The sequence below is a fragment of the Mangifera indica genome, chromosome 17 (genome assembly GCF_011075055.1).
Source record: "Mangifera indica cultivar Alphonso chromosome 17, CATAS_Mindica_2.1, whole genome shotgun sequence".
Taxonomy (NCBI): Eukaryota; Viridiplantae; Streptophyta; class Magnoliopsida; order Sapindales; family Anacardiaceae; genus Mangifera; species Mangifera indica.
In genome coordinates this window covers 13,451,873-13,476,351 of record NC_058153.1, presented here as the reverse complement: position 1 = coordinate 13,476,351, position 24,479 = coordinate 13,451,873, and the positions used below count along the sequence as shown (strand labels likewise).

At 33.7% G+C, this 24,479-nt stretch overlaps 3 protein-coding genes and 1 pseudogene across 4 annotated transcripts; 1 reads left to right on the top strand and 3 right to left on the bottom strand.

The window, feature by feature from the left end:
• Positions 1 to 275: 275 nt before the first annotated feature.
• LOC123201164 (zinc finger CCCH domain-containing protein 16) lies at positions 276 to 4,003 on the bottom strand. Of its 2 annotated transcripts, none has more exons than XM_044616627.1 (10): positions 3,862 to 4,003; positions 3,407 to 3,602; positions 3,155 to 3,255; positions 2,955 to 3,050; positions 2,393 to 2,486; positions 1,854 to 2,074; positions 1,514 to 1,692; positions 1,201 to 1,432; positions 780 to 852; positions 276 to 605 (listed from the first exon to the last, which is right to left on the bottom strand). In XM_044616627.1, exons 1-10 carry the CDS (start codon positions 3,903 to 3,905, stop codon positions 564 to 566), a joined length of 1,278 nt encoding a protein of 425 aa, XP_044472562.1. In that variant the 5' UTR covers positions 3,906 to 4,003; the 3' UTR covers positions 276 to 563. The 2 variants fall into 2 exon arrangements, with proteins under 2 accessions (XP_044472562.1, XP_044472563.1); XM_044616628.1 differs by having other exon boundaries at positions 1,514 to 1,686.
• A 2,794-nt stretch (positions 4,004 to 6,797) lies between these two features.
• On the bottom strand, positions 6,798 to 9,147 carry LOC123201161 (calcium uptake protein, mitochondrial-like). Its single transcript, XM_044616625.1, has 7 exons — positions 8,551 to 9,147; positions 8,402 to 8,469; positions 8,095 to 8,318; positions 7,928 to 8,011; positions 7,603 to 7,816; positions 7,225 to 7,521; positions 6,798 to 7,153 (listed from the first exon to the last, which is right to left on the bottom strand). The coding sequence occupies exons 1-7, from the start codon at positions 8,891 to 8,893 to the stop codon at positions 6,938 to 6,940; spliced, it is 1,446 nt and encodes a 481-aa protein (XP_044472560.1). The 5' UTR covers positions 8,894 to 9,147; the 3' UTR covers positions 6,798 to 6,937.
• Positions 9,148 to 10,677: 1,530 nt separating this feature from the next.
• LOC123201160 lies at positions 10,678 to 11,748 on the top strand. Its single transcript, XM_044616624.1, has one exon. It carries the CDS (start codon positions 10,857 to 10,859, stop codon positions 11,595 to 11,597), a length of 741 nt encoding a protein of 246 aa, XP_044472559.1. The 5' UTR covers positions 10,678 to 10,856; the 3' UTR covers positions 11,598 to 11,748.
• Positions 11,749 to 12,211: 463 nt separating this feature from the next.
• Positions 12,212 to 15,140, bottom strand: LOC123200297 (annotated as a pseudogene).
• Positions 15,141 to 24,479: the final 9,339 nt, after the last annotated feature.

Sequence of the window (24,479 nt, the reverse complement as noted above, 5' to 3'; positions counted from 1 at the left end):
GAAAGAAAGTACTGATATCTACCAGAGCGAAATGAACACAGAAGAGCTGTAAATTTGCCAGAGGGAACATGGGTCCCATTATGCACTGCCTGCACGATCTTTAAGACCTTTTCAAAAAAATTCGAATCAATTTCAAAGCGAAACCGCGTTTGATTACGCTTATTTTAGCTTTATATTTTTATCTACAAAAACGTGGCTGGATGCAAATTTTTATGTCAAATCTGACAGAGAAGCAGATTCAATTTGAATAAATATATAATTTCACATTTATGAAATTCAAATTTTCAATGGGTCTCTTCTCTAGAATTGAATAAAAAAGAAATGTATCAACAGTCTCTGCCCTTAAATTGGATTTATGTCGACCACAAACACTACCTAATTTCAATCGCCTTCTTAAACCTATGACTATATACTTTGTATCGTATATATTATACATGAAGCACTCACCCAACTGCCTACAACCATCCTTGGATAACCAAATGAAGTTTAGGTTAATAAAAAAACAGATCCCAACTCTAATTTCATTGCAATCTAGCAGTAGCTAATTCTGTTGGTTGGCAGTGTCATTCGATACAAAATGCATCTGGCGGTGCTATTTCTGGAATCTAGTAAAGCAAAAAAGAAATATGTATCAGACAACTCTCCAAAACAGAATGGACTGGACTATTCTTCATCAATTATTTATTGATAGCATTGATCTTGTCACTAAATCTAAACACTCTTAAAGTCACAATCTATATGTAAGTTGTAAAGAATAATGCACAAATTAAGCTCTATACCTCTCCAGGAATCCATTTCTCTTTTAGCCAAACACTTGAATCCCCTGTGACACTTTCACTTTGCAAGTTGTTCCTGTAGGATTCAGAAGATAATTAATAACATTCAGAGAACCACCAAAAAACAGACAAGATGACTAATGATCAGGTTAATAAGAGACATGATATTTGAAATTCTGAAAGAACAACTCCGGATATTAATTGTAACAAAAGAAATTTCAAGCTAAAACATGTAGAATTGCCAGGAGAAATTCAGTGGTTTCAAAATTTTCAACAACAAAAATTAAATGAGTTCATAATAATTATTTACATTCACTAAACCAATAGTTGAATTAAAAAGAAAATTTCTATCATTAAAACTTGGAAATTCTTGAAAAAAAAAAATTTTAATGGATTAAAACTATAACTTGTCAAGATACTTAACATTAACTGAACATTCACAGAGGCTTGCTCAGCTGCATTTGAAGATAAAACAGGAGCACCAGAGAGGACAGTCGGATTAACAAATGACAGTGGGCTAGGATTATTGGCTGACAGTGATGGATTGGAATATTTGTTGCTTCTGGCACCAGTTACTCCACTGTTGCCAAAGCTTGTCACATTAGAGGAAAAGGAACTGCTGACTGACTCTGCCGGAAGTTGGGTACCGAATGGACCTATCATATGACCATTAGAGAGAAGATATGCATAAATGTTGTGCATGATCAAAATCAATAATCAAACATTCATGACTGTACCAGTGCTAGCAGATAGAATATTGTTTGTCCCAAATATACTTGATGTCTGGCCATTCATGGCTATACTAGTGCTAGGAGACAGCAAATATTTTGTCCCAAATATACTTGATGTCTGGCTAGAATATGAGTTATTAGTTGGTTGTCCAAAGGCATTATTCACTGGTGCAGACAACCTGAGACTAAGAAACAGACAAGTTTATAAAATCCTTCAATTAGCTTGGAATCAGGATTTCATATATTCTATAAACTACAGCAGTAGCTATTGAATATTACAACCTAAAAGATTACTATAATATTCATAAAAATGAGAATAAAGTCAGATTCTAGGGATGATTCTTGCCTTGTTCCAAAGCCCATATTAACTGATGATCCCAGTTGACTAAAACTGGAAACTGAAGGAGGGGCATTGTTTTGAGGGGTCGAAGAGTGTTCACTTTGGGCAGCCACAAGAAATTGTGTTTGGCTGGAAGAACCAGGGTTAACAGGCCCCATGTAGGGATTGCGAAGAAGGTTGTCAAACTCGATTAACTTGGAATTGAGTAAATTTCTCTCCCTCTCAACCTGTAAGAAGGTGTTTAATCATGATGTTAGCAAATAGAGAAATGTTTCAGCAACATCAAAATTTCACATTTCTTATAATAACACCAGACTCTTTTTTCTTTAGCAATAGCCATCAGGTATTCACCCAAATGCAATTTAAAATTACAGAACTCTAAAGTAATAACTAACGAAGGATGCACCGAAACAGATTTTGAGAAAAATTCTACACATCAATTGAACTTCAACAGTTCTCACAAAATGAGAAGTGAACGTGTATTATAAACAATTATCATAATGAATTTGTGCAAGTGGAGAATATGGTTTGCCAGATTTTCTTACTATAGACTGCAAGTTCAACCCACGCTTAGCATCATCATATGCTGCTGCCCGCAATTCTTCACTGCTAACATCACCAACAATGTCACACGGAGCACTGCGATCAAAAGGCTAAAGTTTAGAATACACAAAGCCATCCCAATTTTTTCTCATGATTATCATAAAGAAGCAGAGCCTAGTATACTTGGCTTAATTTGAATGGAGACAAAAGGATATTAGACCAGCAAATAATGCTAACTGTGTCATTTGTAGGGATCTTGTTGGCAACCTTGAAGGCCCAGTATATCATTCTCAAAAGGCAGAGATTTTGCCAATAGTTCTATTCACTAACCCATCAATAAAGTTCCAACATCTAAAATCATTAAGTTAGAGAAAAATAATGGCATCAAAATATGAAGGTTGTTATAGAAACTAATCCTCTTCTTCAAAAAGTCAAGAGGAAAACTCAAGAAAAATTATACAAAATTATAAAATTCAAAACCTGATCAGCTACACCAGGAAATGAGACCAAAGTCTGAATCTTTCAATTTTAAAGATTATTTATGATGTAAATATCAAAGCATACTTTTTCCAGTGAGAGTAGCATGTAAGCTTCCAAAGTGGTCTCTCATGCTCAAGATCTTCAGAGATTATGCGTTTGCAAGATTCAGGATCTGTGCATCTTTGAAAAACGATTCACATTTCATTGGGCAAAATACTCAAGTCAGAAGAAAAAATAACAAGTAAAAGTGGCAAACAGAAATAACCATTGCATCAAAGACTCACTTATGATTTATTGACTGGGACTGATTGTCTGGTTGTCGTGATGACGATGGAGCACCACTTGTAGGTATGGGGGAGAATCGACTCCACTTGTTCTCAAAAGGCTGATAAAAAAAAAATTATGTTCATGAATTTATACTTTTCTTCTTTGGTAGTTAACAAGGAATCACTGCAGTCATCTAAAAATTAACTTAAACAAATAATTAACCGAAAGCATCCACACAACTGACAGAATTAATTAGGAAGACAGTAAACCTTGAACTGATTCTGTTTACTGCCAAAATTATTGGGTCCTTTCGACTGAGGGTTGCTCTGAACACCAAATCCAAAAGGATTGGGCTTTTGGTGGTTTTGCTGCTGCGAGGCAGCTTGTGTGCCAAATCCAATGGCTTTAGATTTCGGTTGTTGCTGAGAAGCATGAAGAAATTTACATCTTTCACCATACTGACAGCTGGAAGAGGAAAAGCAACAATGACAAAAATTTCAGACAGATATTCAACTTATAACAATTCCATCTCTCGATCCAGAGTCACCTTTCAATCTCTATAAACTCTTCAGAAAATTTTCAAAAACAGAAAATGAAAAAAGATTACTGGATTGTGGTGATGAACAAGTAAAAGAGTGAATGACATGAAGAGAAAACACACGATGAATGACAGTCGAAGGTATGAATTTGTTACAGCGATTAATAGTAGGAGAGAAGAAATTACCTGCCGCGCTGAAAATTTCTGCAGAGTTCTTTTTTAAACTGCATCTCCTCCTTCTGTGTCTTATGTATACACTAATAACCACTGGAAACTGCTCTCTCTCTGATACTGCCCACCGCACCGCTAAATCCCTCAAACTCATGACCTGCAAAATTTGGTTTTAAGCTACTTAAATTTATTTGATTTTTGTTAAAAAAAAAAAAAAATTATTCGATTTACAAATATGTACCTATTTTCTTTCTTTATTTCTTTTCGGCCAAAAGACGTATTCCCACCCAAAGTGTGTTGAAGCCAACCAGCATCTACTAAATATTAAAAACTCAAACTTCCACTTATGAGTTATTAAAAAGCCAAAGGACTATTTTTCACCTAAGATATACTGTTTTCTCAAGTTTTCCTATGTTAATTTTAAAAATTTCATTTATCCACTCGTGACCAGTTAAAATTAACGGTTTAAAAAATAAAATCTTTATTTTGTCTGTATTATTAAAAATAAACTTAAATTCATTTTTTCCCTCTTAAACTCTAAAAACTAACAATTTCCCCCAACCTAAATTTTAAAAAACAGCATTTTCCTCCTAGGGTTTTCAATTATTCGGAGTTAGTTTTTCAACGTCTTTTCTTCCTCTCCGGTGACCTCCAAGCGACACTTCTTCCTCTCCAGCGTAGCCTCCTTCCAGTGGTTGTCCTGGGCATTGTCATTGATGAAGACTCCTCGTTGACGACCGTGTCCAAGATAATCGTCAAAAGGAGGCCGCATCAGAGAGGAAGAGGAGTCCCCTGGAGGTCGCCGGAGAGGAAGAAACGGCGCCGGAAAACTAACTCTGAAAAATTAAAAACCCTAAGGGGGAAAATGCTATTTTTTAAAACTTGGATTGGACGAAAATGTAGTTTTTGAAATTTTAAGGGGAAAAATGAGATAAATTTTTTAGGAGTTAGGATTCCGTTAAATTTAACAACACATGAGTGGGTAAATGGGATTTTCTTAGTTAATAGAGAGAAACTTAAAAAAACCACATACTTTGGGTGGAAATAGTCCTTTAGCCTTATTAAATTAACTAAATTAATTAGTTTTAGAAGTAAAATCATAATTTAACCAATAATATATTCTAAAAAATAAACATTTATCTCATTTCCTTCTTTGATTTATAAAATTAACAATTTCTCTTATAATTAAATTTTGAAAAATCGCATTTTCCCCTTAAAGTTTCATTTTCAACCCATCCTTCTCTAGTAACGGAAATCCAATTGTGATCTATTTTTCTCTGTCACTGGCAGTCTCCCTCTGACATCCTTTTCTTCTAGATCCATCGACGACTAATGAAGATGTCATCTTCATCTTTGGACAAGGATGTTGTCTTTGTCTTTATTAGTCATTGATGGGTCCAAGAGAAAAAGACACTAGAGAGAGACAATTGGTGCCAAAGAAAAAGAGGTCATAACCAAATTTTAATCATTAGAGAAGGATGGGATGAAAATGAAACCTTAGGGGAGAAATGTGATTTTCTAAAAGTTAATTACAAGGGAAATTATTAGTTTTATAAACTAATGGAAAAAATGAGATAAAATTTTATTATTTTTATATATTATTAATTAAATGACGATTTTACCTCTAAAAATAATTGATTCTATTAATTTTAACAATTTACAGGTGAAAGTTTAGATTTTTAATACTTAATAGGTATCAGTTTGGAGATTCAACAAACCTAAAATAGGAGTAAGTCTTTTGGTCTTTCTTTTGTTTACCCTTTCTATATATATGCCTCTCATTAAGAACCTTATATGAAAATAAAAATCTTCAAATAGAAATAGACAACATTCTCCATGGGAAATTATATGACTTTTGAAGGCTTTTTTTTTTTTTTTTTTTGTGGTTAAAATCAAATATTAGTTTAATTATCAAAGATATTTTCGTCACTTTATACAATTATAACATGGTCAATATATCTTACATTTTTAATTGTACAAAAAATTTATACCTTCATCTTTAACTTCTTTATAAAAAATTCATTACACCTACCATCCTCAATCCATATACCATCAAAGTTTTTAATCACCAAACACCATATGCATCAACCACTATTCTCAACCTATATATCGTTATAGTTCTTCACCGACTAGCAACATCATAGCCTACCCATACACAATACCATGAACATTGCAACTCATGATCAACAATAGACAAGTGCATGATGGGGCTACCGATCAAACGTCAAATCATACCCTAATAACATGGTTGCAATTAAGCTTCCATTGGATCGTGATTTCAAGATTTCGTAGCTTTCGATTGGCCACTAAATTGCCCAAATAAGCAACCCCACGCAACGTCTTCACAATTAATGTCACCAAACTTCCCTTCATCTTCTCAGTCAAATCTACAACTCTTTCACACTATTTTGTCAACCAATTGTTGCCACTCTTAGATCTTCAATAGCTAAGGTGATTGGCTAATGAAAACGGGAGGTGGTACGGTGTTTGTTGGGACGAAAAGAATAGACATGGGTTTGAAAGATAATGGGAGAGCTTTGTTGCAAGTTGCAAGTTGCAAGCAGGTTTTAAGGTACCGGGAATGTTTGAAAAGAATGGTCTTTTTGTTAGCTATGAGGGAAGAAATAGTGATGGTTTGGAGTTTGTCAGTTGGGTCAAAGTAAGAAAGAGGGGCATCAAGGAACAACTGACTTTAAGTTTTAGTAAAACAGAGGATATTTTTGTCTTTTCGCCAACTTTGTAAAAAAATTACAAATTTTATAAACAAATTTCACAAATGGTAGGAATAAAAGTTCAGGTGGAACAGCCATAGGGCTGTAAAAATAAAAAGAAAATTCTTTTTATCCTCTTTTATGATATTGCATGGGTGTTCTGATGTGATTGTGAGTCATTTTGTTCAAGCAACACACCACAAGGAAATAGAACAAATCTATTCTACAGACACTTATAGATTCTAACAAATTGAAGTCATGTACAACAATATTATAAATTTTGGGAAGATTGGAGTGTAGTGTACATTTAAGAGTATACCTTTTTCTTTAGCTCAAATGGGTATTAGTATGATATATATATATATATATATAAAATAAAACTATAGAAGCAACTTTACAGAAGAGCATTTAGAGGCACAGTTCTTCCAGCAAGATAATAATCCCTTGAAGCCTGCCTCTCTATGCTGCGAAGTATCCGATTCTCTTCTTTGCAAAACTCTAACAAACTCATCTGAGCTTAAACTTCCATCACGATTTGCATCAAATACATGGAATATTATGTCCACCAAGTTATTGGAGATGGACACCCCACATACCTGCACCTTCAATGAATTAATACAATGCCATCATTGTTCATACATATTAATTAGCTATATTACTATTGCACCTGTGATGCAGCTCTCTGAAAATCCTTCTTTGCTAACATCCCATTCACTTTCCCATAAGTGAAAATGGCTAGAGACAAGAACTGCAATTTCTTTCGAAGTTCTCCAAAAGCTTTGAATTCCTCAAATGTTATCCGAATGTTTCTAAGATGTGGTTCATTGTCTAATTCATCAACCCGATCAAGCAACTTGTTTATATGGCTAATGTCTGCCGAAGCTACGAGGGATAATGCAAAATCTTTAGCTGATATATTGCCCCGTGATTTGCAGTCATAATGGGCAAACTCCAATCGTAGAATCTATGGAAATTGAGAATTGTGTTCATTAAAAATCGAATATAAAAACGATCAAAATATCACATAGAGAAATTAACCAAATACTTCATCATGCAAGTCTCTTAAAAATTGGACAAATCTTTCATGTTGTAGGCATGTCTTGCCATCTTTACCAAAGAAGTACTCCACCAGGCCCCCGTTCTCCACAGGTTCCGCAACTTTGAACCAGACTCGCCGTCCATCCCGGTGGCCGGCACCCTGTCTGTTTTGTGATCGCATCAAATTCATCACTTTCTTGAACTCCTCCCTGTCTATTTCTCTGTTAAGCATATAAATTAGAGGGCAAACTTTTAATATAACCTGTTTATTTGATTTGAAAATGCTGAAACAGCTCCCTTTAATATATTTGATTCAAGCACAAATAACTCACCCGTTGTTGTTTAGGTCAAACATTTTAAAAGCTACAGAAAAGCTTGATTCAGGAATGCTGAGAAGTGTAACAAAAAAGATGTACCTGGCATATAAAAGTCTATTACATTAGAGAGAAGTGAAAATAAGTTGTATATGAGGATGATCAAAGAGACAATTTGTGGGTACTCTGGAAAAGATATCAGTCCATCATTGTTAGTGTCGAAAAGCATGAAAAATTTGGAAGGAGCGCAGTGTAACTCGCCAGGAACCCTTTCCCCTCTTAGGAATCCCTCTCTAACACGATTAGATTCAGATGGAGGAAATACAGGAACAACTGCTCGCATCAAGTCTGCAGGTGTCATAAGTACCTCTCCCGCATTGCTTTGAAAAGATGCAAAGTACTGGAATACCTGGCAATTAATAACATATATATATATTTAATGAAGGACATGGCAGATTCTCTTTCCAGTAAAGCCGCGCGGTGTATATATACCTTTTCTGGAGGACTCTGCAGTCTTAACCGTTTTTCGTAATTGAAAAAAATTCTTCTCCTGTATGCATCTGGAACAGTACAGATTTATGAATGTGAACCTATCCATGTAATGCAAATATACATATAAATACATTGGTTTATGGCATTACCTCCGAACAGAAACTTCCTATTCTTCTGGGGAACTGAATGTCGAAGTTGGTCGTAATCTTCTGCCCATGCCTCTTTAGGAGAATCAGCGAACACGTTTGGCGTGGAAAACCAACACAAAAAACCCAAACTTATTGAGCCAGCCACGACAATCTTAGAAGAGAATGATCTGAATTGTTTCAACAATGTTTCTCCGCTCTTATTCTGATCACTATACCCGAATCCACCACCGAAGGAGGATGAGGTGAAGCTTTGAGATTGGCTGAGACATGGACGAGTGAGGCTCAGCCGCTGATTATAGGCAATAGATAGTGATGATTTTCTGAGTGCGGCCCAAGAAAACATATTATGGTTCTCGTCAGGATCAGGACAAACAGAGATTGATTTGGGGACAAAAGAGCAAATGATATAATACAAAACTGAATGGAGATGGAATGAAGTACGGATTTCGTTGACCGGGAAATATGGGTCGTCTTTTATTAACTGTTTGACTGAGATTTAGTTTATAACTCCCGCAATTTTCAGAAGTTAGTTGATGTCTGACTAAACATTTAAAGGTGCATTTTCTCATGCAAAATTCTCCATTGGGCTCAGGCTCTGGTTCCATTAATAGAGTCACCAGAGAAATTTGACACATGGACGCCTCTCAAACCAAATACCAGGAAGAAGGCACTTTGGCACTCAGCCATACATAACAAACTACATTAATAGTTGACCAGATTTTATTTTCAACCATCAATTAATGCCTATGGGATTTCATTTAGACCTCTCAACCACTATCTTCTATAATGGGCTATCCATCAGAGCATGTGCATTTGTACAACAATTTCTCTTTATTTCCTTACCTAAATTGCCAACTTTTACAGCTTTATTTTTCCTTTCAGCTACTCTATTAATTCAATTTGGTTTTGGCATCTACACTTCTCGATAATCAAAATAGATTACCTTAACTGATGTTATCAATAATATTGCTCCCGGCCTCCAAGAGGTAATTTGCGTGGCAAAAACTTGAGATTTCAAGCATGAAAATTTCCCTCTAATGATATTTTAATATTAAACTCTAAATTTTATTTAATGCAATGATTATGGACCACCCATTTGATCGGTTTAACTTTGAAGAGGTGATCCATCTCAAGAAAATGATAATAATAATATTGCTCCTGGTTATGGTGTCAACTTGCAAAGTTTTTCAAAGCCAAGGTCCAATATTCTTTAAATTAATCAGATCGGCTAAATTATGGTGCCAGATCTTTATACAGAGTAGTGACTGATATTATCATCATGACAGAAAATAACCACTGATACACTACACACCTTTTTATCCTTTCATTTCCATTTGGAATTACCCATCAGCTTGCATGTAGACGATATGCATGGCCTGCCTCTATTTTCAGGACCCTGACCTGAAGACTCTCTAAAGATCAGTATTTTACCGGTCTGCACGCTTATAGCATCATCTAATACACCGTTAAAAGCTTCCTTCTCTCTCTCTCAATTCTAGTTGAAGACAGCAAATTTAGTAAACGAGGAATTAAATATGGGTTATCAAATTCCAACTTCCGAACCGTTTCTGACTTTAAAGCCCTGCATATCTAGTTTTTACCTACCCCTTGCGATTATGTTTCAACCAAAACAGAGAAAATGACATTAATGAAATGCATTTAGACTTTGATCTGTTTATTCATACTGTATGTTTTGGTAGGTTATTGGATTTAATATAGTTAAATAACAGCTAAATTGGCCCCCTGCCAAAGAGAACTTGACTATTTCTAATATATATAGCCTCATAGATTATATGTTTGACTATTTCTACTCCTAAGAAAATATTACAGTTAGTAACTGTAATGATCCTCTCCAAGTTTTTCATATTTTCATAGAAGACTCAAATTTTAAGCCAACCTTAATTGTTTTCTTATAATAGATGCTCTGGTAATATAATTTGTTTCCTTCTGAGTAAAAAACATACTTGACTAATCAACTTCAAGCAACATGATGCCTTTTTCCCGATTGAAAAATTACTGAATTAATGCATATAAGATGAGTGATTTCCTAACTTCCACAATTTCCGTTAATGTCACTCTCAATCTCTCAACTAATATCCAAATTTTGATAAAGAGAGATACTCAAAATCTTTCCCATACTTAACCACCACTTTAATTTACTTACTCTTGACCCTCTTGTCTTCCTTCTTCTTCTTTTTGTATTATTATATGTGTCTACCTAGCTCTAATTGTCTAGGACCACTTCAACTTACATGTATATATGAGCGTCCAATGAGAGTACCATTCATCTTTCACACTAGCCAGCCATGGATTGGTTCTCTTGGTTATCAAAGAGCAGCCTTGACCCATCACTAATATATGAATACGGCCTTCGCTTTGCTCGCAATGAGCTCCAAAAGGAGGATTTAACCTACTTCAACCATGAGTTTCTCCAGAGTATGGGCATTTCAGTGGCCAAGCATAGGCTAGAAATTCTGAAGCTTGCTAGGAAAGAAGTTGGAGGAGCTCCTAACGCCCTTTCCAGGCTTATTTTGACAATCAACAACGCCAAGAAAAAGATTGGCAAGCGTATTAACAAGTGGGTTTTCCATGAAGTTGGATCGACAATGGCCTTGCCAGAGCCACCCCCACCCGCTCGCTACCAAGAGCAATGGAAAGGAGCATTAACAAGGAAGTACAAGAGTGAAAAGGAGTTTCAAGCAGAGAAACAGAAGCCAATCAAAACCATGAGGATAGCAAAATCCGGGCCATTGCCATTGGTGCAAGACAAGTTGATTGTCACCAATAGAAGCTTGAAGTTGTCTGGGCCTCTGGAATGTAACATGCAAGAGAGATTGTTGTTCACTTACAGGAGCCCAATATCTTCTGGGCCTCTGGATAGACAAATGTATGCAAATAAAAGTCATAACTTATCTGGGCCTCTGGATAGGCGGTTTCCAAGCCCGAGGATTTATGCAGACTACAGAAGCACCAAGGAAAACTTGGGCGGTGGTTATGAAGATCATTCTCTATGGGCAGCTCTGTTTCGGGATCTGAAGCCCACATGAGCTACCCAGTTTTGACTTAAAATTTAGCAGATAGTGTACTATTGTTTCTCAAGATTAGAGAGAAACCTTGTTTCTTAAGATGTTTCTGGCACGTTATATCCATAGTTGAATCTTTGTGAAGTAATGCATTTTCCAGGCTTCCAGAACAGAATTAGTGGTGCATTTTTACTAAATACTTTCTTGTGAGTAATATATAGATGGTTGAATACTGTCCATGCTCTTCAAATCCTTTTTTTTCTAATTAGGGAATTCAAATTAATATGGTGAAATAACATCCTTAGCTGACAAGATGTCTAAGGATGTTCTTTCACCATATTACAATTTACAATTGCACACATGTTTTTTAATTATCTTTACATCTCTGTACCCTTAAGTACTGAACAACAAGCAGCTCGGAGCTACATGCATTGACTAGCTGACAGTATTAATAATAATAACAAGAGTATTGTTTATAGATTTCACCTAGTGACTGATTTCTGTTGAGTTCATGTTTGACACTTTGTTCAAATTGCATTAATGATGAATTCCTACCCTGAGATGTGGTCAAGTAAAATAACTTCTATAGAGTTTTGTAGCTGCCATGTTTTTCTTCAATGTTCTCAATTATTTGAGCCTTAAGAAAACCTAAAGGAACCCCCTAAATAAAGTATTTGGTAAACAGACCTTATTCTAACATTTAAGAGAATGCTCAAGATGGATCCTATACCATATAACATTAGCTAGAACCAAGAAGGTGATCTTGAAGCAATTGGGACCCAAGCAAGCTACATTTCCCCATTGCTTTGCTACCTTGTTATCATATATATACCCTACTAGGAGGCTTGAGAAAAGAAAGGCACCAAGAGAATTTCCTAATGACATGAAGTTAACAAATATACTAAAATGTTTCAAGCTAAAAAGCTCAGAAACAGTTGGAATCATAATACAGAAATGAACACCATAACAAATCCCAAATAATGCACTTGCAACAAAAAGAGTATTGTTAATAGCAGAAACAAACAACACGCACATAATGGTCATGATTATTTGAGTGCAAATCATCCAGATTGTACGAGGAATTTCTTTTGACCTTCTAGTAACAAAAACACACATAAGTTTATCATGAATACAAAGAACAAAGAAATAATAGCCATGGGTGCAAGTTTAACTAATGATGACAAGGATCCAATTATTCTGCTATACTAAAATCCTATAAGGATAATGAGTTGATTTAACATGTGTTATGTTGTATCCTTAAAATGGAATTAGAATGATAGGCTAACTCTATACTTTCAACGTTTAAGCCACATGTTAGCAATAGAAGATCATTTCAATAGTCCATGGCTCAAATGTTGGACTTCATGGAAGTTCAAAGCCATTTATTTGCCTATTATCTTTTCATCTCAAAGTTCTCTGACAAATTTTTTCCATGAAGCTAAGAATCTGAAGTAACAACTAATATACTAATGATGCATCAATAATGCATGTATTTACTCAAACCATAATGACCTAGCAAAATATTCAAAAACAATTCCCCTACTAAGTCAACCGACAAAGTTACGAAAATTGAAGAGAGACAACAAGATTGTTGTATCATTCACACCTTGTGCAATCCCTATTTGAGCCAGATCATTGAGAATTGTTACCTTAAAGCCAACTCCTACAAAATAAACAAAGAAAAGAAGCCAAAAATTTGTCTTAATTACAACTTCTCTAAACTTGAAATCTTCCCCTCTTTGGGGGTGCCTCTTTTTCTTGACTACACCTTCACCTTTGGCAAGAAGCATAACAACCTCAGACACATCATTACTCCTATTAAAGCTTCCTAAGTCTGTTGTTGATGAAGATTGCTCCAACAATGGCTCTGTTTTTTCTATATTACCTCCTTGAATGGAACTGTCTAATGACTCAATGAGTTGGTCAAGTATATTTGATTTGCTAGTTCTCTCTGGGAAAAATATCATCTTTATAGGAATAGCTAAGGGAGTCATAAGAAGGATGATCATTAAAACAAGACAAGCATAAGATATTGATGTAGTTAAATGAAGCATATGATCCAATACTGAGGTTGTTAGAATAATGATCCAAGCACAACACTAGCTATTTGGGTAAAAATAAAGTGTCCATGCTCTGTGGAGTCTTTACCAGAAGCTGGAGTACAAGACCTAACAAAATACAAAGTCATGAAGCATAGTAAAGGAAACCCCAGTGCAAGGAACAAAAATAGCTTGGAAGAGAAATTATTGAGCAACATACTATAAATATTAGAAAATACAACAACACTAAGTCTCGCATAATCTTTGAGAATACTAGTAACAGTACCTTGACTATAAGAGAAGTTTCTCATATTGGTTACAAGCACAACGGTGCTCAACCAAGCACTACTGGTAATGGAAACACAAAGTGCAATCCATAACTGTGAAATAATAAAGGAATGATCATTTATACAAATAATTATAATAGTATTTTGTGGTAGAAACTTTCCACTAGCTTTATTATAAAACTTGAAATAGCTTTTGCCAACACCCAAATCTCAACATATCTACTTTCAAAGTAACTTATAGTAAGATATAACTAAAAAAAATATAAAAAACAAATATTCAAGTAACAAATATAATATCACAAACTTCTGTTTGTTATTTAGTATTCAAAGTTTGTTACTTGCTAGTGGAAAATGAGATTATATCTAACAAGGTCAATGAGATAAAGTAAAACTTTCCAAGGGCTTATTATTAACATACACCTTCCCAGCTCTGATTTCATGCAACAAACTAAACCTATTATATGCAGAGTCCAACAATAGCCGAGGCTAAGATCTATTATAATGAAATAGGACATAAAACCTCTTGAAGAACCATTTAAGGACAAAGAGTGCTACAATGTATGCATTTAGTATATAAATCAAATAGGAAAATATTTAATTTTAATTTGTTCATCCTTGTCTATTAAAAATTAAAAGGCTAAGAAATAGTAGATAAAATAGAGACATATGTTTAGAATACAATGAAAATAATTATTTATGCAAAGAAGAAAAAATATTTAGAACCACAAAGATCAACTAAAAATCTACTTTAATCTGAAGCCAAGTGCTGGAAACTACAAATATGACAATGAAAATTCATTGAAGCCTAGTTGTGAACATCACTCTATCTTGAGAATCTCCTATCAAGATAACATAAAGGATAACATAAAAGAGTTGCATTGAGATGGAAAAGATTTACAAACAAAAAATGAACTCATCAATAAATAAGGGAGAGGTTGAACAATACAAATGACAACAAGCGAGATAATAGCATAACTAAAGAAGCAAACAAGAGCACCAATGAGCAGAATAAACCAAGGAGGGAATTTGTTGGAGATAATACCCAGAATGAGGCCAACATTTTCCCCAATATCATTAGCAACACCGAGCATTGTGAGTTGATGTTGGTTGAAACCAAGCACTGATTTCAAAGAGTGGGAATAAAGAGGAAAGTTGCATGAATTCCCTGCAGCTATTTGAAGCCTAACTATGGCTTCTAGACCCACCCATGGTGGTCTGCTTCCCACTTTCAGGCTTACCATTAATGCTTGGTCAAGAGCTCACTAGCTTTTTCATACCATCAACTCTAGAACAAGAGAGTTTTTATTTATTTGTTATGGAAAGAGAGAGTTTTGGTCATTGTTTGTGTAGATAACATGTCATTCAGACACCTTTGCTTGCTCGAGTCAGGAACTATTCCATTTAAATAAATAGAGAATTAAAAAATTTCATAGCATCACCCTGTCTCTGTTCCAAAATTGATGCTAAGGCTAAGCTCATTGTGCATATTATTATATATCAAATCATGCTACTCTGTTTATGAGATTGTCACAAAAACTATCATCTCAGGTTGTTTTAGACCACTTTGAAGGCCATGTAGAAACTAAGTCTTTTTAGAAGGCCAATGTATAGAGAGCTTGGTTTTATTGGTTTTTCTCGTGAGTTACATCACATATCCTCTTCATTGGTAGAATACATGTCGTACTTGGAATGGAATATATCTCATGGTCATTGTTGTCTATTTTGGTTGCCTTTGTCAATTACCAAGTTTCCCAAAAATTAACCATTTGCAAAATAAAATGACAATTGGCTTCCTATAATCATGGCATTATTCAATAATATTATTCCCTGAATTAATTTTTCACCAGTCGGCTATTTGTAGCAATAGAATATGAGATTTTGCAAGTTATTATTTTTGAACATGGATAAAACCAAGGTTAAGAAAAGTCATATCGGTTGATTGGACTAGTTTTACAAGAACTTATAAGCCAATTTGGTTTGGTTAAAGAGTCATTAGATCGATTTGAATCGCGGTTCAATTAGACAAATCATAATGATTTGCAATTTAATCTCAACATGCATTTTACAAATTTTTTTTCCCATCTTTTGGAAAGGTAAGGGATAACATCACTGCTTCACTTAATTAAATTGTGTAATGTAAAGATGGAGAAAAATCCAAAATGAGCCATTGATGGTGTCAAAACCCGGTCCAGTAATTAACACATTGGATAGAAGTATCTTTTGTAGCAACTCAACTTGTTATTTTAAATGTGCTCATTTGTACATCAAACTTAGTAGGAAATAAAAAGTGATAGGATTAAACTCAACTTGTTTACGTTGAGTAGAAGTATGGTTTTTTTTAATATTTATTAATTTAAGATTTTTCTTAGTTTGTGAATGATAGTATTAGAATTCCTAATTTAAGTAGAATTAGTGTTTAGTTTCTATAAAAATGACTGTGTTTTGTTAATTATTTTTCATATAAACCAAGTTGTTCACAAAATTGTTAACCAAACATTTATTCTTTTAATTTTGTGTTGTTTGGAATTTTTTTTCTTTTACTAATATCAAACCAAAATTATCAAATATGGATGGTGACAAGCAATTCTTAAATCCTTCTCCAATTTCCAAAGTTTGATGGGAAAATAAGTTTGAGCTTTGGCAAAATGGATGTTGAACATGTTTTAGACACCTTTTAGCTCACACGAAGTAGCACATGGGGTGTCTTTCTGTAATACCCTCAGATACGTTTCAGGGCCATTTACGTCTTTTAACCCTGTTTTGAGATACTTTTCATTTTTTTAAATATATATATATATATGTTATGTATGGGTGTGTTTATATAAATATATATATGTATATAAATACAAAAAGAAAAAGAAAAAGAAAAAAAAAGAGATAAAGAGAAAAAGGGAGATAAAGCTTAGATAAAGAAAGAGAAAAGTCAAAAAAGGCATCTCATACCATTTTTCCATCATTTCTTCCACCCTTCCAGAAAAATCAGCCTCTTCATGCTTGTTTTCTTCATTTTTAGAAGGAACTTGGATGCTTGGAAGAGTTTGAAAGAAGAGTAAGGAAAGAAAAGAAGAATAAACACTTTTGGAGCTTGGTAATCAAAAGATCTCTTCCTTTTCCCTTTACCTATGTTTATATATGTATTGGATGCATGTTATATAAATATATTATTATGTTTTGGTGTTGATTTAAGGTGAGTTTGGTGCTCAAAGAAGGAAGACAAAAAGGAGGGAGCCAATGTAGCAAAGATTGGTTTGAAATAAGGTAAGGGGTATCATCCTTGATATGTGGCATATTTTAGGCTTTTGGTTCCTTGAATCTATGTTATAAATGATGATTTTGAAGTTGAGAAATGTTGTTTTGCCATTTGGGATGTCTATGTGTGTGATTTTGTTTATGGCAGAAAGTTGCATAATATTTACAGTTTTTACCACTGAGTTCGTCCCATGTTTTGGCTGCCTTATTTGATGAATTATGAGTGCTATTATATCTTTTTGGAAAGATCTTTGAATCCTCTTTCCAATGATAGATAGCTTGTATGAATTAGAGATCATTTGGACTGTTAAATATTGTATGAACCAAAATGCCTGTTTTACCAAATAAACAAAGGAGGTAGTTTTGCCACTGATTTCATCTCACGTTTTGACTATCTTATCTAAGGATTTATGAGTGCTATTATGTCTTATTGGAAAGCTCTTTGAATTATATTTTCAGTGATATATAGCTTGTATGAATTGGGGATCATTTGGATTGTTAAATATTGCATGAACCACAAGGACTGTTTTACCAAATAAACAGAGGAAGTAGTTTTTACCACTGACTTTATCTCACGTTTTGACTGTCTTATCTATTGAATTATGAGTGCTATTATAGCTTGTTGGAAAGATCTTTGAATCCTCTTTTCAACGATATATAGCTTGTATGAATTAGAAATCGTTTGAGCTGTTAAATTGTATGAAAAAGAAGGCTGCTCTGACAAATGACTGTTCTATGAACAGTATTTCGTAGTTTTGGGCAAGAAATAAAGAAAGAAAAGGAGGAAAGAAAGGAAAGGAAAGGAAACAAATGAGAGAAAGAAAAAAAAAAAAGAAAGAAAAGCAAGAAAAGGAATTGGGGTTCAAGATTTAGGGGTCGTCCCAAGAGTAATGTTTGGTGAGTTATGAATAAATTTAGATGGAAGTAAAATTAGTAAGATATAAGACCCGCATACATGCTATAAACTATGAGGGGGCACTTTACACTACACCTCCCGCAGTAGGGCATGTCCACAGTATGACACGTCCGTAGTAGGACATAGACCCTTAGTAGGGTCCGCTCGCAGTAAAGCTCAATTCAGATTCAGAAATAGTGTAATGAAAGAAAGAAAGAGAGCTCGAGCTTAGAAAAGTGTCAAATCCCTATAGTTAGCTTCCAAAAAGTATCAAATAGACACCAGATGAGACAAAGTATGACCCAAATAGTAAAGAATGAACTGGATTACGCCCTCAATCTCTTATAGAGGTTAGTATGTAAGGTTGAGTCCCGAAAGTGAGTTAGAACAGGAAACGAGATAGTTTACTTGATTCTTTCCCCTTACTGAGTGTTCTTATCACTCACTTCCTTTTCTTTCCTGATTGCAGGTACAGGTGATCGAGATAGCTGCAACGTAGGGTTAGGTCAGCGTAGGTAGATCCGGTTAGAGCAGGTTATCTCTGGTTTATATTACATGCATACAGTGGCATGTTCTTGTCGACTTTTGACTTTTTGAGATTATGGTACAATTGCATATGGTTACTCTCTATTTTCAGATGCTTTCAAATGAGTTTCCATATAAGTATATACATCTTTTGTTTACTTCCAGATTTTCAGTTTTCTTGGAATACTTCCTAAACACTTTTAATGATGCGTTTATTTTAAAATAGTTTAAAAGAAAAAAAAAATAGACGCTCCGGATATTAATTCGTAACATTTCTCCTTTTATGGGTAGTACTTCTAGAGGGGGATGTTACACTTTTTACGTTCTAAAATGGCACAAAATCGATACGAAATGTTTCAAAGTTGTTTCAATAATTTAAAAGAAGTATGAAACACGTTTCATATCTTATGAATGTAGATAGTCTCATAATTCCCACAAAAACCTAACCTTTCTCCTCTTTGTCTCTAGTGCTCATCCTCACCATCTCTGGCATCCCAACTCCTCACCTTCTTCGTTGGTGTTTCGAATCTTAACAAACATAGAAACTGGTACATAGATTTGTTACTATAGTCATCATTGTAAATTCTTTATGATGGCCACTTTTATGGCTAGTTGAGGAGAGAAGGAATAGAAACTCCTATAGAGTTGTTAATTGTTAAGTTAAGTTTTGAATAACATGGTAATTGTTTTTCTTCTCAGTTGAATTGATGACATTTTAAGTATTGTACTTAACTTCAATAAACTAATGATTATTGGAAAAAATAAAAAATAATTATTTTTTAATTTAGTAATTATATTTAGGTGATAAATATTTGTCTAAAATCTAAATAAGATAGTATATACTTATTTAAATTACATGTAGTAGTACACTATAACTCTACAAAGAAATTATTGAAATAAGCAAGAATAGATACAAATGATATAATGGAAGCAAGTGAAATTAAGATCAAATGTTATTGCTTTTACTCATCCATAGCAAGCTATTTATGCATGCCTAAGATAACAAATTAGCCTAAGCTTGATGCAAAAATCAAAGATTGCAACAAATAAAAAATATAAACAAATTATAGCTACAAATAAGCACAAACATTTCAACAATTTGATGACTAAATCTCTTGAAATCTACAAATTCTAATATAATTTTTTTTTTTATTTTGACATGGTCTTTTGGCACTTGAAATGCCATGACTTCAACATTCCTCCTTCGCATCTAGGAGACAAACACCTATCTTTTGTTTAAGCTTTTCAAATCTTTCCTTAGGCAATTACTTAGTAAAGATATCTATAAATTAATTTTCAGAATTACAGTGAACAAGTAACATTTTATTTGATTGTTGAACTCTTCTGATAAAGTGAAACTTAATTTTGATGTGTTTTGTTCGACCATAGAACACTAGATTTCTTGAAATAGACATAGCAGAAATATTGTCCAGCATGATCTTAGTTTTTTCCGTTTGTTTCTTTTCTAAGTCATTAAGATGTTACCTTAACCAAATAGCCTAATTTATTGCAAATGCTACATCTATGAACTCTGCCTTTATTATTAATTGGATTGTAGTTTGTTGTTTCTTAAACCTCCATGTGAAACTTCTAGAACCTAATGAGAATATGTATCATGAAGTGCTTCTAGAGACATTAACAATACCTCCTCAATCATTATCAAAATAGCCTAACAACTCCATTTTATTTTCTATAGACTTAGAGTACATGACACCAAGAACAACAATCCATTTGATATATCTTAATACTCTTTTAGTTGCAATGTAGTGTTTCTCTCTTAAAAAGTGCATGAACCTAGAAAACACGCTCACAAAATATAATATATCAAGTCTAGTGGTAGTGAAGTACGTAAAGTTGCTTGTTAAACTTTTATATATATTTGTGTCCACCTTACTTGAGATGTCTTCTTTACTCAACTTATCACTTGTTGTCATGGGAGTGGAGACTAGTTTTCAATCCTTCATTTTAAACTTCTTAAGAATGACCATGGCATACTTATGTTGATAGATGAAAATTCCAGAGTTAGATTACATAACTTCCATTCCTAGTAAATACCTCATGATGCCAAGGTTTGTCATCTCAAAGAATTTTTCCATTTCATCCTTGAACTTTTGTATAAGCTCATAATGAATTTCTATTACAAACATATCATTCACATAAATAAAGACTATCAGTTGATGTATTTAATTATTCTTCACATATAAGGTGGCTTCACTATGGCTTTTGTTGAAACCAAGTTGAATCAAGTGTTCATTTATCCTTTCATACCGAGGCCTTGAGGCTTGTTTAAGGTTATACAAGACCTTTTTCAGAATATGCACACAATCCTCCTTCCTTGGTACTGCATATCCATTTGACTATTCTACATATATTTCATCATTGAGAAATCCATTAAAAAAAGTTGATTTGACATCTAGCTATTGAATTTGTCAAGAGTTCTGAGCAAGCAAAGGTAATAAGTAGCCTTATAGTGTCATGTCTTGCTATAAGGGCAAAAGTCTCATGATAGTCCACACCATGTTGTTGAGCATAACCTTGCAATATAGCTTTATGTTTGCATTTTGAGCCATTAGGTAGAGTTTTATCTTGAAAATCCATTTGACTCCTATGACTTTGTGGTCTTTTGGTCTTTCCACCTATTGCCATGTCTCATTCTTGTTGATCATCTCCAATTCTTCTTGTATTGCTCTCTTCCAAGCATGAGAGTTATTTGTTTCATCAAAACTTACAAGATCAGAGACTATCAAATTGCACATTTAAAGAATGTCTTGCAATGATCTTGCACCTCTCACTAGTGTTTCATCAATGTTGTCTTTAAGATTTTGATTGGTAAAAGTGAAATTTGGTTGCATAGTTATGTTTTCTTCCAATCCCAAGCTAATGCTTAATCAATCCTTACATCTCTACTCAAAATAAGTTTGTTATCTTAAGGAGAGAAAATTTTATACCCTTTAGTTGAAATATCATGACAACTAGTATACCTTTATTAACTCTATTGTCCAACTTAATTCTTTTAGGCTCTAGAACAAGGGAGTAACATATGCTTCCAAAGACCTTTAAATATTTCACAAAGGGTTTGACACCATTCCAAACTTCATATGGTGTCTTGTTTTTCAAGGTTTTTTTTAGCAGTCTATTCAGCAAGTAAACCATAGTATTGATAGCTTCTGCCCAAAACTTGCTAAACAACTTCTTTTCAAATAAGAGATATCTAGCCATTTCCATAATAGATCTATTTTTCCTTTTAAAAGCACCATTTTGTTATGGTGTGTATGGTGTGGTCAACTATTGTTCAATACCTACAATCTTGCAAAACTCAGTAAACATGTTAGAGGTAAATTCATTGCCATTGTCTGACCTCAAAGATTTGATGGTTTGATCACTCTTATTTTCAACCAAAGTCTTGAAGTTTTTGAAAACAAAAAGAACTTCACTCTTAAGCTCGATAAAATGCACCCATCATATCCTACTGTAATCATCAACAAATAACAGAAAATATTTATTGTCATTCAATGATTTTGTTTTCATTGATCTGTATAAATCAATATGGATCAATTGTAATCTTTCTAAGGCTCTCTAGGCTTAGTTTTTTTGAGATGGAAGTTTAGTTTGCTTCTTTTGTTGACATGCTTTACAGACTTGAGTTACTTTAGTCAATTTAGGCAAGTTCTTAACAAAGGTAGTATGATTAAAGTGACCAAACCTTTTATGTCATAATGTTGTGTCTCTAACTTCTGTTCTAGGGTTAGTATACTCTTTTTCATTCCAATCAAGGGTAAATGTTTTCCTTTTCATTTTGACATTCAACAATGTAGCACCATTTGGTTCAAATATAATGCATACATTATTTTTGAACTCCAAGGAATAATTTTTTTCAAGCATTTGTCCAATGCTTAAAAGATTTTAGTTGAGGTTGGGCTCATACAACATATCATAGATCAATTTGACACCCTTATGAGTTGTAACAAAAATTGTCCCATTCCTTTTACTTGCATGTGATCTCCATTGTCAATTTGTACAATGGAACACTAAGATTAATTCATCAATCCCTCTAAATAGACTTGCATTAAATGTCATGTGATGTATATAGCCACCGTCAATAAGCCAAGTATTATTGTTGGTTGTGTTATGTGAGCATAAGGTAGCAAAGAATTGCTCATGTTTTGTAGCTTTTACAGCTTGTGCTTGTTGATTATTTGAACATTCTTTATTTTTGTACTTGAACAATTTAGAGTTATGTCTCAATTGCTTATAGTTGTTACAGACCACATCTGGTCTCTTCCAACAATTTTTTTCTACATATGTAATCTTTTTACGATATGTGCAAGGTGAGAATTTCTTCTGTTTTGCTCTTTCTTTACCTCTTTTATCTTTGTTTTCTGGTTGTCTTTTACTCTTAACAAAATGTTGCATTTGAAAAGCTCCTTTTTGTAACTTTGCCATGTCTTAATGTCCTCCTTTCTTGCATTCGAAGTGAGCTCATCAACTCTTCAAGTGATATGCTTTAAAGATCCATGGATTCTTCTTAAGAAGAAATCTTTGATTCAAATCTTTCTGGTATTGTTACAAGTGCCTTCTCCATAATCTTACTATCAAGCAAATCTTATCTTAACAACCTAATTTTTTTAGCTGATAAAGAGATTTTGTTTGAATATTTGGTAATGGTTTCATCTTCCTACATGCAGAGAGCTTTAAAGACTCTTTTCAAGCTCAAAACCTTCACCTGTCTAGTTTTTTCACTCCTTTGGTACTCCATCTTAAGCTTATCCTAAGCTTGCTTTGCAATTTTTCATGTCATTATCTTAGGAAAAATAGAATCAGAGACTAAATTTTGAATTACTGTTTTTCCCTTATATCTTTTGGTCTTTTCCTCAATGTTGGCTTTGATTTGAGCTAGAATAGGATATCTAAGAAATGGAGAAATTGTTCTATCTTCAACTACAACTTCCCAAAGATCAAAAGACTCTAAATATGATTGCATCTTTACTGACCAAATGGTGTAATTCTCACCAATAAAGATTGGAGGTGTGACTAAGGAAAGATTGTTATTGGCCATTTGCTTGAGTGAAGTTGTGTCTGGGTTTTGATAGGTCCTACAAGACCAATAAGGTTTTGATAGATCCTATAAAACTAGTGAAGTTGTGTTTTTACATTTATGTTTTTGTGTTATATAAGGTCACACTGCTACTGTAAAAGGGGCTTGGAATATGTGAATGAGACTGTTACAAAAGTATTGTTTACAAACTTTTATGGAGGTAATTGAACTAGTTTTCATATGGAGAAATCAGAAAGGAAATTCTAATTATTATTTTTCAAAGTTGTTAGCTCTTATCAATCAGTGAAAACTAAATGTTAAAGTTGAGAAAATTGTTCACACGTTGTCAACATAGTTGAATACAAGTCCATGAACAGAGAATGGATGATAAAGCAAAGGTAGAAATTGAGGAAGCATTATAATTCGAAACATATTGATAATAATAATAACAAGGAACAATTAGGGTAGTAATTGGATGTTTTCACTGTAAAAAAATTAGGTCATTTTAAGTCTAAATGCAATTTTTTATAAACAGTGTGACAATGTTATTTGAGCTTTGAGTTTAAGTAGGAATATGTCATTAAAAGATAGTGGAAGTCAAGTATTTGCAGCTCCTAAAAGCGTTACTCAAGCGGTGTAGTTGCATAGGATGCTTTGAGATTTGAAGCATGAGCAAGATCAACCTAAGATTATACTTTTTCAATGTAGAAGTAAGAAATTTCACTGCATTCGCCACTTGGAGAAAGAAAATGAAATAATGATTGAGTTTGTCCTTTAGAAGATTAAGTTGCAAATATTTTCACAAAGTCACTCAAAGTTGATGCATTCTCCAAACTTAAAAGGAAATCATACATGACCAATTTACAAAGTTTAGTT